Source organism: Panulirus ornatus, chromosome 13, assembly GCF_036320965.1.
Source record: "Panulirus ornatus isolate Po-2019 chromosome 13, ASM3632096v1, whole genome shotgun sequence".
NCBI lineage: Eukaryota > Metazoa > Arthropoda > Malacostraca > Decapoda > Palinuridae > Panulirus > Panulirus ornatus.
In genome coordinates, this window is record NC_092236.1 from 53,470,869 (window position 1) to 53,484,313 (window position 13,445).

The 13,445-nt window shown below is 40.5% G+C and overlaps 1 protein-coding gene across 7 annotated transcripts in view; it reads left to right on the plus strand.

Moving 5' to 3' along the window:
• The window catches only part of LOC139752900 (uncharacterized), a 172,176-nt gene that overhangs the window by 127,140 nt on the left and 31,591 nt on the right, over positions 1-13,445 (plus strand). For 5 of the 7 annotated variants that reach the window (XM_071668939.1, XM_071668944.1, XM_071668937.1 and 2 more), the window contains exon 18: positions 5,990-6,073. The exons of the other annotated variants lie outside the window; for them this stretch is intronic. In XM_071668939.1, coding sequence (XP_071525040.1) covers positions 5,990-6,073 — 84 coding nt within the window. The remainder of the gene's footprint in view (positions 1-5,989; positions 6,074-13,445) is intronic. 7 annotated transcript variants of the gene reach the window in all.

Genomic DNA, 13,445 nt, shown 5'->3' on the forward strand with positions numbered 1-13,445 from the left:
TGTACATTATGATCCTCAAAGAATATCCAACAAAAAGTAGTGTCACTGCTTACCCTAATTCCTCACACACACTCCTGTTTCTGCCTCTGCTCTTCCAAGTACCTTTGATCATCTATGGACCTTACTTAAGTAGATAGTTTATTATTGATATTTATTATTATTGCATGTTCAATATGCCTTATAAGTCCACACTTGATAATGTTGTTAGTTTCTGTATTCATTCATTTTTTTTTTTTTTTAGCATGAATTCATTCTCTTATGTTTCCTGCAAATCAGTCCAGCTGTGTTTTCTTATTCATTACTGCAGTAGATTCTTACGTGTTTCTTTTAAATGAATGAGCTGCTTTGTTCTGTGCAAGCTCATGGGCACTGACAGAGCTCTAAAGGAAATATAATTAACACACTAAGACCTCACCCCCTTTGATATCTTACCAAAGTACATCTTATTCTAACCAAAGAGGTTGCAGTCCTCAGTGCTGATTGGCCATTTATACCAATTTGCTTGTCAGCCCAGTGCACACCTGAATAGCTCACTTCACTGAAGGATTTTATTGTAGTAACAGTGATCACTTAACTCTTAGATGTTAGTATGCCAAGAGATCAAGCCAATTGAGAGATGGTTCAGTATATTAGTTTATCTGGAAACAGTAAGTAATATCTATTTTTTCCTTGTGTTTTATTTTGGAACTTGTTTGCTGTTTCATTCTGTAATGGCTCTTTTGCTGTTGACATTAGCTTGATTCATTCTTATTGTAATGCCATTTAACCAAGAATTTTAATGCTCTACTAATTTGTCTTGTAGAGTGTAATGAGTATTTATCGTGTATGAAACGCCAGTCTCCTCCTTCCCTTACCTGTTGGGAAGTTGGCCACGTGGGATTTAGCCAGTCCCCATTCCCCCTTTTTAACCCTCAGTCCTTGAGTGTAGGGGATACTTTATGAGAGGAGATAATTATGAAGAGATGATAATGCTGGCATCACCATGTATTATAAGTCTGGATAAATGAGATGGAAACTTGCCTTATTGCCAGACACCAGGGAGTTGCTTTTTGTGGAATTTTCAGATTTTTTTGTATTAATCTCCCCTTTTGGGAGAGGCAGTATATCAAAATTGACCTCTCTGAAAATTGCCTGGCAGCATAGAGAACATCTTAGTTCTAGTCCAGTGGCTCATGTATGACTGTCTTGTGTCCACTGGCACATATCCATTGACAGATTTTTTTTTTTTTTATCACATCTGGTTCTATCAAGGCTGCAGTAAGAAGCTTCACATTTCACCAGACCCTGAACTAATTAGATAAGGTAGGCCATTGAACATGCAGGAGGGTGAGAAGGGTGCAAGGAATAGAATGAATTGGAACAATTTGTTATACTGGGGTCGACATGCTGTAAATGGACTGAACCAGGGCACAGAAACGTCTGGGGTAAACTATGGAAAGGTCTTTGAGTTGTGGTTTTGGTGCATAACACATAACAGCTTGAGACTTTGAACAAATGTGGAATTTTTGTCTGTTTTCCTGGTGCTACCTCGCTGACATGAGGTGGTGATGCTGTTCACTATGGGATGGGATGGCACTGGGAATGGATGAAGGCAAGTGAGTATGAATATGTACTTATTTTGTGGAAAATCCCTTTCACTTATTGTATGTTTGCAGACAATTTGTTTGTGCTGCAGGATTAAGAGGCTGTTCCTTGGGGACCACATTTGAAAAATAATGCTTTCCATTGATTTATGTCATCCCCACACACACACACACACACACACACACACACACACACACACACACACACACACACACACACGCACAACACACACACACACACACACACACACACACGCACAACACACACACACACACACACACAACACACACACACAACACACACACACACACACACACACACACACACACACACACACACACACACAATTGGTTTCATGAACTTATGATTTATGACATTTTTGGCAGCTTCTCATCATAGAAGGAAGTGTCTTAAGGCACAGGCTGTACAGTTTTAGAACTAAGCACCCTGTTTGAAACCAAGAGCCTGTGTTCCCTATCTTTTGGCAAACAATTTTAACAAATAGTTGTACTGAGTGTTCATAGCATAGAGGTGACTCTCTGTAAAATAGGAAAACCTCAGGTTTAGTTGATAAGACACATGACCCAATAAGCTTGTATATAGGTTGCAGTTTTCTTGTGCATCAATTTACAAACATAATAAAGTTCTACAGAATTCAAATAAAGCAATAAGTGAATCTTTGATGTCATCTACCTGCAGGACAGTCATTTTTAGAATATGCACACCCATAACACAAGGACATTTGCTTATGGTGTAAGGATGCCATAAACGTAGGCCTTTGCAGTGAAAACAAATGTCTTGATGAAGTGCTGGTCCTGTACTCAGAATGCAGGGTCTCTCCACAGGATTAGCATTTCTTCAGGACATTTTTGTTCTGCTACAGAGGCCTACATTAAGTGTTTACCAGCACTGAACTCTTTAACATCACTTTCTGTGGAATTACCATAATTTTGGGTCCTTTCAAGACTGGTGATTTTTTTTTTTTTTTTTTACGAGTAAACTCATTAGAGATTGTAAGCTTTATTATTATTTCACCAGGTCTTCTCATTTAACTTTTGAAAAGGCATATTCTGTTGTTCATCAGTTCAAAAATTTTACTACTAAAACATCCTTAATCAACTGTGGAGTCCACATTCTTGTACCCTTCATCTCCCAGCACTGAGCATGTAAGATGCAAGCACTTTTGGCATTTGAAACCTGTTGAGGAATATTACAGTGAAAATCATCAGCAGCATATTATTAGGGCCTTTGAAGAATGTTTGTGATATTTACTGTTCTGGACTAAATGAATTAATCATCTAGACAACTGTCGTAAGATATTTTCAGCTTGGGAACAACCTTGGTAGCCTACCATTATACTCCCTACTACTACTAAACATCTTTCATGGAGAGAAACCAAAATTGAAAATGGTATTCAAAATATGGATGAATCATTGAACTGTGAAAGGAAAGTTTCCCTGGATATGAATTTGAAAGACCAACCAATGAACCAAAACTTGTTTTGTCCATTTAGAATTAACCTCAGTTGGTTAGACTGTTGACAGGAGGTTCACCAAGTCAAGATGGCTCCAGCAGGAAAGGAACTTTCGATCCTTTCTTTTTAATCGAAAAGTTGCATTACACTCACTCACCATAGCAGTAGCTGTTATTTGCTAAGATGTGGATTATGGTTCATACTATTATCATAGATATCAAGGACTTGTGGTATGTATAGATATGCAGCTGATATAAGATACATCCCCCCTCCCACACACACAGTCTATGATATAGATAACAGGTGTATGCTTATAGATTAAAGGATTCATGGTATGTACAGTGCGGCACTTGGTGTAAGGTACACCCCCCTCATTATGCATACTCTCTCACACACACACGAAGTACTGCAAAAACTTCAGGAAACATTAGGTAGAAGTAGTAGGTAGTAACATTAGGCAGGAGCATCGGGTAGATGTAGTCACTGGGAACATTAAGTAAGAGCCTAAGCAAACACTGCAGTAAAGTTGCCCTCTGCTGGTAGCCTAGTAAGGGTGAGGTACTAAAGGCTAAGAAGTGGCATCAGTGTCCACTTGTTATGGAGAGACTGTTGCTGTGGCCACCCACTGTAGGGAGTTGCAGGTGCAAACAGACATCAGAGAGATAGATAGAGGGACTGCAGGCTATGTTTTACCCTAGATCGAGTGGGTTAATGACCATGAGCTGAGGAGAAATATTCTGGGCATGGTACTGTTTTTATTACCAGGCCCCATAACCCTTTCAGACTTTCACATGTATATGGTGTGATTGGGACCAGACTCCTACATGTATGAGATACATACTCATGTTTCCCACTCTATGTGAAATCTCTTGGAGTGGCTGTAGTTGGTATTTCATTGGGGACAGAGAGTGTGCATACCAAGTTAGAAGTGTTACCTACAAGATTATAGGTGAAGGACCTTAAATGGGCAGAAATTTTATTGAATGTGTTGGGAGAGTGGTTGTGAAGTTCTGGAGACCCATGTTAAGTAGAGTATTTAACTGGTTGATCCTGTTCATAATGGAGGGAAAAGAAAAGGGCTTCTCTATTCTGTGATCAGCCTGGTTAGAGCCTAACCAATCCCTGTCACGTACATTGAAATCCGTTGTATGGAAGACTTCATTGTATGGATGTGAAGAGAGCAGTGCTTCATGGTAGAAAGTCAAATAGTCAAAGTGTTTTACATAGTTGATGATTTTCTTTTTTTTATGAACAATAGGAAACATTAAAGCAAAATTTTTGAGGCTTGAGAAATTTAAGCCTGAAGGCTTTAAAGTTGAGAGACTCAAGGTTTGATGAGTAAATTGGAGCTTTTTTTATATAACAGTAGTTACAAACACTACAGTGGGAGTGGGAACAATGGTAGAGATTAAAAGTAGAGGTCTTATAATGGAGTGGAGATGCAGATCAGTGGAAGAAGCTGCCAGATGGTGTTCTACAGTGGGAGGGTTAGATTTGTTACTTCAGATGTTGCAGAAATCAATAGAGAAAGAACCATATTTCGGTGCTGTATTTAAAGAAGTGAGGTTGTTCCCACTCATTTGATGTTGGTCAGGGGGCTCTGAGAACCAACCAGCTTTCTTTAACCAGTAGTACCATTCCAGTTTAGCATCAGAAAATCCTGAGATAGGCATACAAGTATAATTCATATGTGAAAAGGTGGAAAATGTTTAGACTGTACATAGAGATGTTATACATGTGTTGTGAAATGTAATGTTTTAGATGAAGAGAGTGTCATTTGTGGATCACATGCCAGCAGCACACATGTATATGAGACAAGGAGAATAGACAACTACCTGGGCCAGGTGGAGGAACCTGACATAATACAGTGGTATTAAGCAAAGGAAAAACAACTTCCATGCCCTTCCATCTTATCTCAAGGTAAAAAAGGATTGCCAACCCCTTTCCTTCCATGTGATTTTAGTGTGCTTTATGAAATACTATATTTCAAAGTATATTTCTATTGTTTACCATCAAGATTTTGCCTGTGTAAGAGATAGGATTAGAGTATGTATCAAGTTCCAGAAAAGGAAAGAAACAGGACTTCAAGTGCCTTCCTTTTTATTTTGAGATGTCTCACAATCAGCCACACTCCCTCCCACTCACTCATCACTTCATCAGGCCAACACAGAGTTAGTTATATTACTTTTTATGTATTTTTATTTCCTGTTGCATATCATTTTGTCAGTTCATTTATTTTTTCTCACAATGATAGAATTTGCAGACGTTTCCCACTGTTTAAGGGTTTAGCCAGAATTAACTTGAATTTAAACTTTAACCATATAAGTTGGATAAAATGTAATAATTTTTTGTATGAAATTTGTATGTTTTGCCAATTACTGTATGCAAGCATGACCATTTTATGAAAATTTTACCTGATTATCTCTTCAATAATTACCAGTGACCCCCAGCCTTCATCCAAGATGGCCAGTGTTACTAAAGCTTGAAACAGCCAGAACTTTATTGTAAGGCAGAATTTGCAGAAAATTTCATTTGTAGCAAAAGAGTTATGAGTTGTTTAGCATGTAATTAAAATTCTCCTTGAAATTTAAAGTTCTGTTAGTTGGACTTTTTATGCCAATTAGGCCCCCTTTTTTTTTTTTTTTTACAAAATTTCAGTAGATAAAGCCAGTGTTCATAGCCAACTTGTCCATGACGTGGGCCTTTAGAGAAAAAGAATTATGCCTGTGATATGAAACAGTATTTGTATTTTCAGTTTGTTATATTCTGAATTTTTAGTTTCTGTTCCTTTATGATATTGATTATTTCATACATTCATAACTGTTTTGTATTGATTAAGGTATACAATGATACATCCAAAACGACAGCTTTGGTTTGACTTATTTGTGTCATCTCACCACATGTACATGTACTCCTGCCCCACCATGTTAGATGGGAGGCTCACCATCCCTGCACAATGCTGCTATGTACACTGTGAACTATCCTTCACCTTTCTCCAGTCCAGGCCTTGTACAGGTGAGCATGTTTTAAATGTATGCTTTCCACCAGCCATTAAGTATGACTAGGGGTATAGTGTCCACAAAAAACATTGTCTGCCCCCCGTATAATTTCAAAGGTAATACACGGCTAAGGTTTATTGTTGGTACAAGCTCTCAGGATGACATCAACATACATCTGATCACTGGAACTAAAGTTTCTGTTAATGTAAGCATCAGCAAACCACTTTAGTGTGCTTCAGGCAGTCTTGAGGGAACAGTGTTCCTTTCTTTGTCTCCCTGGCTGCCACTTCATTTTGGGAATTTCGCTTCTGGTTGCTGTATTTCTTCTACCAGCACTTCAAGATGGTGGCTCGTATCTTTCTAAGAACGAGAAAGCCCAAATTCTATCCTGTAAGCAAGAAAATGTGGTTACATGTTTGATTTCTAGGCACACTGGGCACAAGGAATGCACAATCATGCAGTTGCTTCATGCAGTGCCTCATCAGTGTCTGGCCTCTTTCAGATCAAGACCCAGTGGACCCAACACATGGCCATAGAGCACTCGAGGAACCTTGCTAGTTCCATATCCTGATATCTGCAGATAGTGATCAAGACCAAAGGAGAGATGACAAATTTCTAAAATGTTTGACACGTTACCTTTGGAAATGTATGAGGAGGTGGACAGTGTAACTGGCCATTTTAAAGAAATGGTCAGCCAGATTTTTCAGGGTTTCAATGGCCCAAGGTGAGGCATCTGAGTCTGGCATAATACATACAGAGTGCCCTTATATAAAGGCAAGGGTAACAAAATTATTATTATTATTATTATTATTATTATTATTATTATTATTATTATTATTATTATTATTATTATTATTATTATTATAATACTTGATTTCCGTTTCCTGCATCAGTGAGGTAGCTCCAGAAAACAGATAAAGAATGGCCCATCCACATATATATATATATATATATATATATATATATATATATATTTTTTTTTTTTTTCATACTATTCGCAAGGAAACAGACGAAAGAAATGACACAACCCACCCCCATATACAATGTACACACACACACGCCCACACACGCAAATATACATACCTCTACATCTCAATGTACACGTATATATACACACACAGACACATACATATATACCCATGCACACAATTCACACTGTCTGCCCCTATTCATTCCCATCGCCACCTCGCCACAATTGGAATATATATATATATATATATAGGGGATAGGGGAGAAAGAATACTTCCCACGTATTCCCAGCGTGTCGTAGAAGGCGACTAAAAGGGAAGGGAGCGGGGGGCTGGAAATCCTCCCCTCTCGGTTTTTTTTTTTTTTTTTTTTTTTCCCCAAAAGAAGGAACAGAGAAGAGGGCCAGGTGAGGATATTCCCTCAAAGGCCCAGTCCTCTGTTCTTAACTCTACCTCGCTATCGCGGGAAATAGCGAATAGTATGAAAAAAAAATAAGTATATATATATATATCCCTGGGGATAGGGGATTAAGAATACTTCCCACGTATTCCCTGCGTGTCGTAGAAGGCGACTAAAAGGGGAGGGAGCGGGGGGCTGGAAATCCTCCCCTCTCGTTTTTTTTTTTTTTTCAAAAGAAGGAACGGAGGAGGCCAGGTGAGGGTATTCCAAAAAAGGCCCAGTCCTCTGTTCTTAACGCTACCTCGCTAACGCGGGAAATGGCGAATAGTTTAAAAGAAAAAGAAATATATATTTTTTATTATTATTATTTTGCTTTGTCGCTGTCTCCCGCGTTTGCGGGGTAGTGCAAGGAAACAGATGAAAGAAATGGCCCAACCAACCCCCATACACATGTATATACATACACATCCACACACGCAAATATACATACCTATACATCTCAATGTACACATATATATGCTCACACAGACATATACATATATGCACATGTACATAATTCATACTGTCTGCCTTTATTCATTTCCATCGCCACCTCGCCACACATGGAATACCATCCCCCTCCCCCCTCGTGTGTGAGGTAGCGCTAGGAAAAGACAACAAAGGCCCCATTCGTTCACACTCAGTCTCTAGCTGTCGTGCAATAATGCCCGAAACCACAGCTCCCTTTCCACATCCAGGCCCCACAGAACTTTCCATGATTTACCCCAGACGCTTCACATGCCCTGATTCAATCCACTGACAGCACGTCAACCTTGGTATACCACATCGATCCATTTCACTCTATTCCTTGCCCGCCTTTCACCCTCCTGCATGTTCAGGCCCCGATCACTCAAAATCTTTTTCACTCCATCTTTCCACCTCCAATATATATATATATATATATATTGTATATATTTTTTTTTTTCTTTTTTGCCGCTGTCTCCCGCGTTTGCGAGGTAGCACAAGGAAACGGACGAAAGAAATGGCCCAACCCACCCCCATACACATGTATATACATACGTCCACACACACAAATATACATACCTACACAGCTTTCCATGGTTTACCCCAGACGCTTCACATGCCCTGATTCAATCCACTGACAGCACGTCAACCTCGGTATACCACATCGATCCAGTTCACTCTATTCCTTGCCCTCCTTTCACCCTCCTGCATGTGTATGTATATATATATTTATTTATATACACACATATGCATATTCATACTTGTTCGCCTTCCTCCATTCCCGGCGCCACCCTGCCCCACAGGAAAAAGCATCGCCACATACACACACACACACACACACACACACACACACACACACATATATATATATATATATATATATATATATATATATAGATGTGTGGTAATAAAAAGAGTGTGGTTGAGAGAGTAGAATAAGGTGTGTTGAAATGGTTTGGACACATGGAAAGAATGAGTGAGGAAAGATAGACATAAAGGATATATGTGTCAGAGGTGGAGGGAGGAGAAGTGGGAGACTAAATTGGAGATGTAAGGATGGAGTGAAAAAGATTTTGAGCGATTGGGGCCTGAACATACAGGATGGTGAAAAGCGTGCAAGGAATAGAGTGAATTGGAACAATGTGGTATACCAGGGTCGACGTGCTGTCAGTGGATTAAACCAGGGCATGTGAAGCATCTGGGGTAAACCATGGAAATCTATGGGGCCTGGATGTAGAAAGGGAGCTGTCGTTTTGGTGCATTACACATGACAGCTAGAGACTAAGTGTGAACAAATGTGGCCTTTTTTGTCTTTTCCTGGCGCTTCCTCACTGGTGGTGGTGGGTGGGAATATTATATATATTTATATATGCATGCATTCCACCAATCCTCTGGCACTTCACCATGAGCCATACATACAATGAATATCCTCACCAACCAGTCAACAACACAGTCACCCCCGTTTTTGATAAATTCCACTGCAATACCATCCAAACCCGCTGCCTTGCAGGCTTTCATCTTCCGCAAAGCTTTCACTACCTCTTCTCTGTTTACCAAATCATTCTCCCTGATCCTTTCACTTCACACACCACCTCAACCAAAACACCCTATATCTGCCGATCAATCATCAAACACATTCAACAAACCTTCAAAATACTCACTCCATCTCCTTCTAAAATCACCACTACTTGTTATTACCTCCCCATTATCCCCCTTCACCGATGTTCCTATTTGTTTTCTTGTCTTATGCACTTTATTTACCTCCTTCCAAAGCATCTTTTTATTCTCCCTAAAATTTATTGATACTCTCTCACGCCAGTTCTCATTTTCCCTCTTTTTCACCTCTTGCACCTTTCTCTTGACCTCCTACCTCTTTCTTTTATGTTCTTGCCTTCCACACATTTTTCAACGCTCCCAGAACTTTCGCCGCCTCCCCCACCCTATGACTCACTTCTGCTTCCATGGTTCCATCCGCTGCCAAATCCACTCCCAGATATATAAAACGCTTCCCTTCCTCCAGTTTTTCTCCATTCAAACTCACCTCCCAGTTTACTTGTCCATTAACCCTACTTTACCTTATAACCTTGCTCTTATTCACATTTACTCTCAGCTCTCTTCTTTCACACACTTTACCGAACTCAGTCACCAACTTCTGCAGTTTTCACCCGAATCAGCCACCCGCGCTGTATCATCAGCAAACAACAACTGACGCACTTCCCAAGCCCTCTCATCCACAACGGACAGCATACTTGCCCCTCTCTCCCAAACTCTTGCATTCACTTCCCTAACCATCCCATCCATAAACAAATTATACAACCATGGTGACATCATGCACCCCTGCCGCAAACCGACATTCACTGGGAACCAATCATTTCCCTCTCTTCCTACTCGTATATGGAATAGCCCAACCCACCCATATACACATGTATATACATAAAAGCCCACACACGCACATATACATTTCAGCATATACATACATAGAGATACAAAGACATATACATATATACACATGTCTATCCATATTCAAGTCTGTCCATACTTGCTGCCTTTATCCTTTCCTGTCGCCACCCCACCACACACGAAATACCATCCCCCCAAACAAGGCAGCACCAGGAACAGACAAAAATGGCCACATTTGTTCACGCTCATTCTCTCACTGTCATATATACAGTCCCAGCGGAAAAACTGGTATGCCCTACTTACAGTAAGATGCAACATATAAAGATATCAATAAAGATAAAACAGGTACTCACCCCCTTTGTACTTCCTATAACATCCCTTGGCCTTAGTACAATCCTGAAGGCACTTGGGAACAGATGGTGCAAGATGCTGAAGGTATGTAGGGTTGTCCCAAATATCCTGGATGGCGGTCTGGAGCTTGGGAATGCTGGATGTATCCCTCCCACATAACTGTGACTTTATATTTGACCACAATAGGGTTAGAGTCAGGTGAGTTACCTGGCCAGTCCTGATTGTATGTTACACCACAAAATGCAAACCAGTCACTAATTATTTAGCATTGTAGCACGGGGCACCATCTTACATAAAAATATCACAACCACTCTTCTCAAAACAGTCAGGTAATTCATCACACAACAGCTCCAGGTATTGATTCTGATTCATAGTCACATTTCAAGGTAAAAACACAAGACTTCCAACACCATTATAGCTAAAAGCCCCACAAACCATTAGTTAGTCTGGAAATTTTAGTTTTTTAATGTACTTAGGGTCGTATGGGTCACTTCCTGGCCTCTGGTACACTTTGCCTCTACCGATGCCAGTAACATCAAATGTACCCTCATCAGACCACAACACTTTCTTCCACTTTCTGTCATCCCACTGCAAATATTTCTTGGCGAATTCAAGTCTATTCTTGTGCTGGCGGTCTGTCAGAAGCAGTTTATTGCAAGGCATACACCTCTTGAATTTCAAGTCATCATGAAGCCAGCTACAAATAGTATGTACAGACACATGACCAAGCGGCCTAGGGTTGTCTTCCTTTTACTGTCGAGCTGAAATACATGGTTTCTTGTCTACTTGACGTTGGATAATGTTCAGAGTGCATTGGGAAGTGATATAAGGTTTTCCAAGTCGTTTCTTCTGGGTAGGAATGTCAGTGCCACAACTGTCAACAAAGCGCTTCATCCATCTTTGCACACTTCATAGTGCGAGCCCTGTAGTTTCAGCTATTTCTTTATTACACTTCTCTGTCTTGTACAAGGCTACAATTGCAGCATTATCCTCTTTAGACAAGTCCTTAGGACCAGGCATTGCAGCACAAGCCCACCACAAAGCACATGTGGGTAGGGTAGAAAAGTGGATGTCAGGGGTATTACAGGAAAAATATCCACCCACCACAATAGCTTCAGGCAGACTGACTGCCACCTGTTGCTACCCTGGGGGGTATTTTTTGCCATTTCAGTCATGTTTTGAGGGTATGATAGAAATGGGTGAAAAACACTGGTGCAGGCCATATCACCCCAATTTTTTCTGCCAGGACTGCATTATATGGAAGGGCTAAAGACTGAGTGTGAATGAATGTGGCCTTTTTTGTCTGTTTTCCTGGTGCTACCTGGCTGAAGCAGGGGGAATGGATGAAGGCAAGCAAGTATGAATATGTACGTGTATATATGTATATGTCTGTGTATACGTATGTTTGTATATGTTGATATGCATATATTTATGTATGTGTATATGAGTGAATGGCCCCTTCTTCATCTCTTTCCTGGCACTACCCTACTAATGTAGAAAAGGTAAGGATATTCAGAGTATGCATAGATCATGATGAAGTGTCTGAGGATTGGCGGAATGCATGCATAGTGCCATTGTACAAAGGCAAAGGGGATAAAGGTGAGTGTTCGAATGACAGAGGCATAATTTTATTGAGTATTCCTGGGAAATTATATGGGAGGGTGTTGATTGGGAGGGTAAAGGCATGTACAGAGCATCAGATTGGGGAAGAGCAGTGTGGTTTCAAAAGTGGTAGAGGATGTGTGGATCAGGTGTTTCCTTTCAAGAATGTATGTGAGAAATGCTTAGAAAAACAGATGGATTTGGAGAAGGCATATGATAGGGTTGATAGAGATGCTTTGTGGAAGGTTTTAGGAGTATATGGTGTGGGAGGTAAGTTGCTAGAATCAGTGAAAAGTGTTTACCGAGGATGTAAGGCATGTGCACGAGTAGGAAGAGAGGAAAGTGATTGGTTCCCAGTGAATGTCGGTTTGTGGCAGGGGTGCATGATGTCTCCATGGTTGTTTAATTTGTTGTGGATGGGGTGGTTAGGGAGGTAAATGCAAGAGTTTTGGAGAGAGGGGCAAGTATGCAGTCTATTGTGGATGAGAGGGCTTGGGAAGTGAGTCAGTTGGTGTTCGCTGATGATACAGCACTGGTGGCTGATTCGGGTGAGAAACTGCAGAAGTTGGTGACTGAGTTTGGTAAAGTGTGTAAAAGAAGAAAGCTGAGAGTAAATGTGAATAAGAGCAAGGTTATTAGATTCAGTAGGGTTGAGGGACAAGTAAATTGGGAGGTAAGTTTGAATGGAGAAAAACTGGAGGAAGTGAAGTGTTTTAGATATCTAGGAATGGACTTAGCAGTGGATGGAACCATGGAAGCAGAAGTGAGTCATAGGGTGTGGGAGGGGGCAAAGGTTCTGGGAGCGTTGAAGAATGTGTGGAAGGAGAGAATGTTATCTCGAAAAGCAAAACTGGTTATGTTTGAAGGAATAGTAGTTCCAGCAGTGGTATATGGTTGCGAGGCATGGGCTATAGATAGGGTTGTGCAGAGGAGGGTGGATGTGTTGGAAATGAAATGTTTGAGGACAATATTTGGTGTGAGGTGGTTTGTTGAGGTAAGTAATGAAAGGGTGAGAGAGATGTGTGATAATAAAGAGGATGTGGTTGAGAGAGCAGAAGAGGGTGTGTTGAAATGGTTTGGACATATGGAGAGAATGAGTGAGGAAAGGATGACAAAGAGGATATATGTGTCAGAATAGAGGGAACAAGGTGAACAAGGAGACC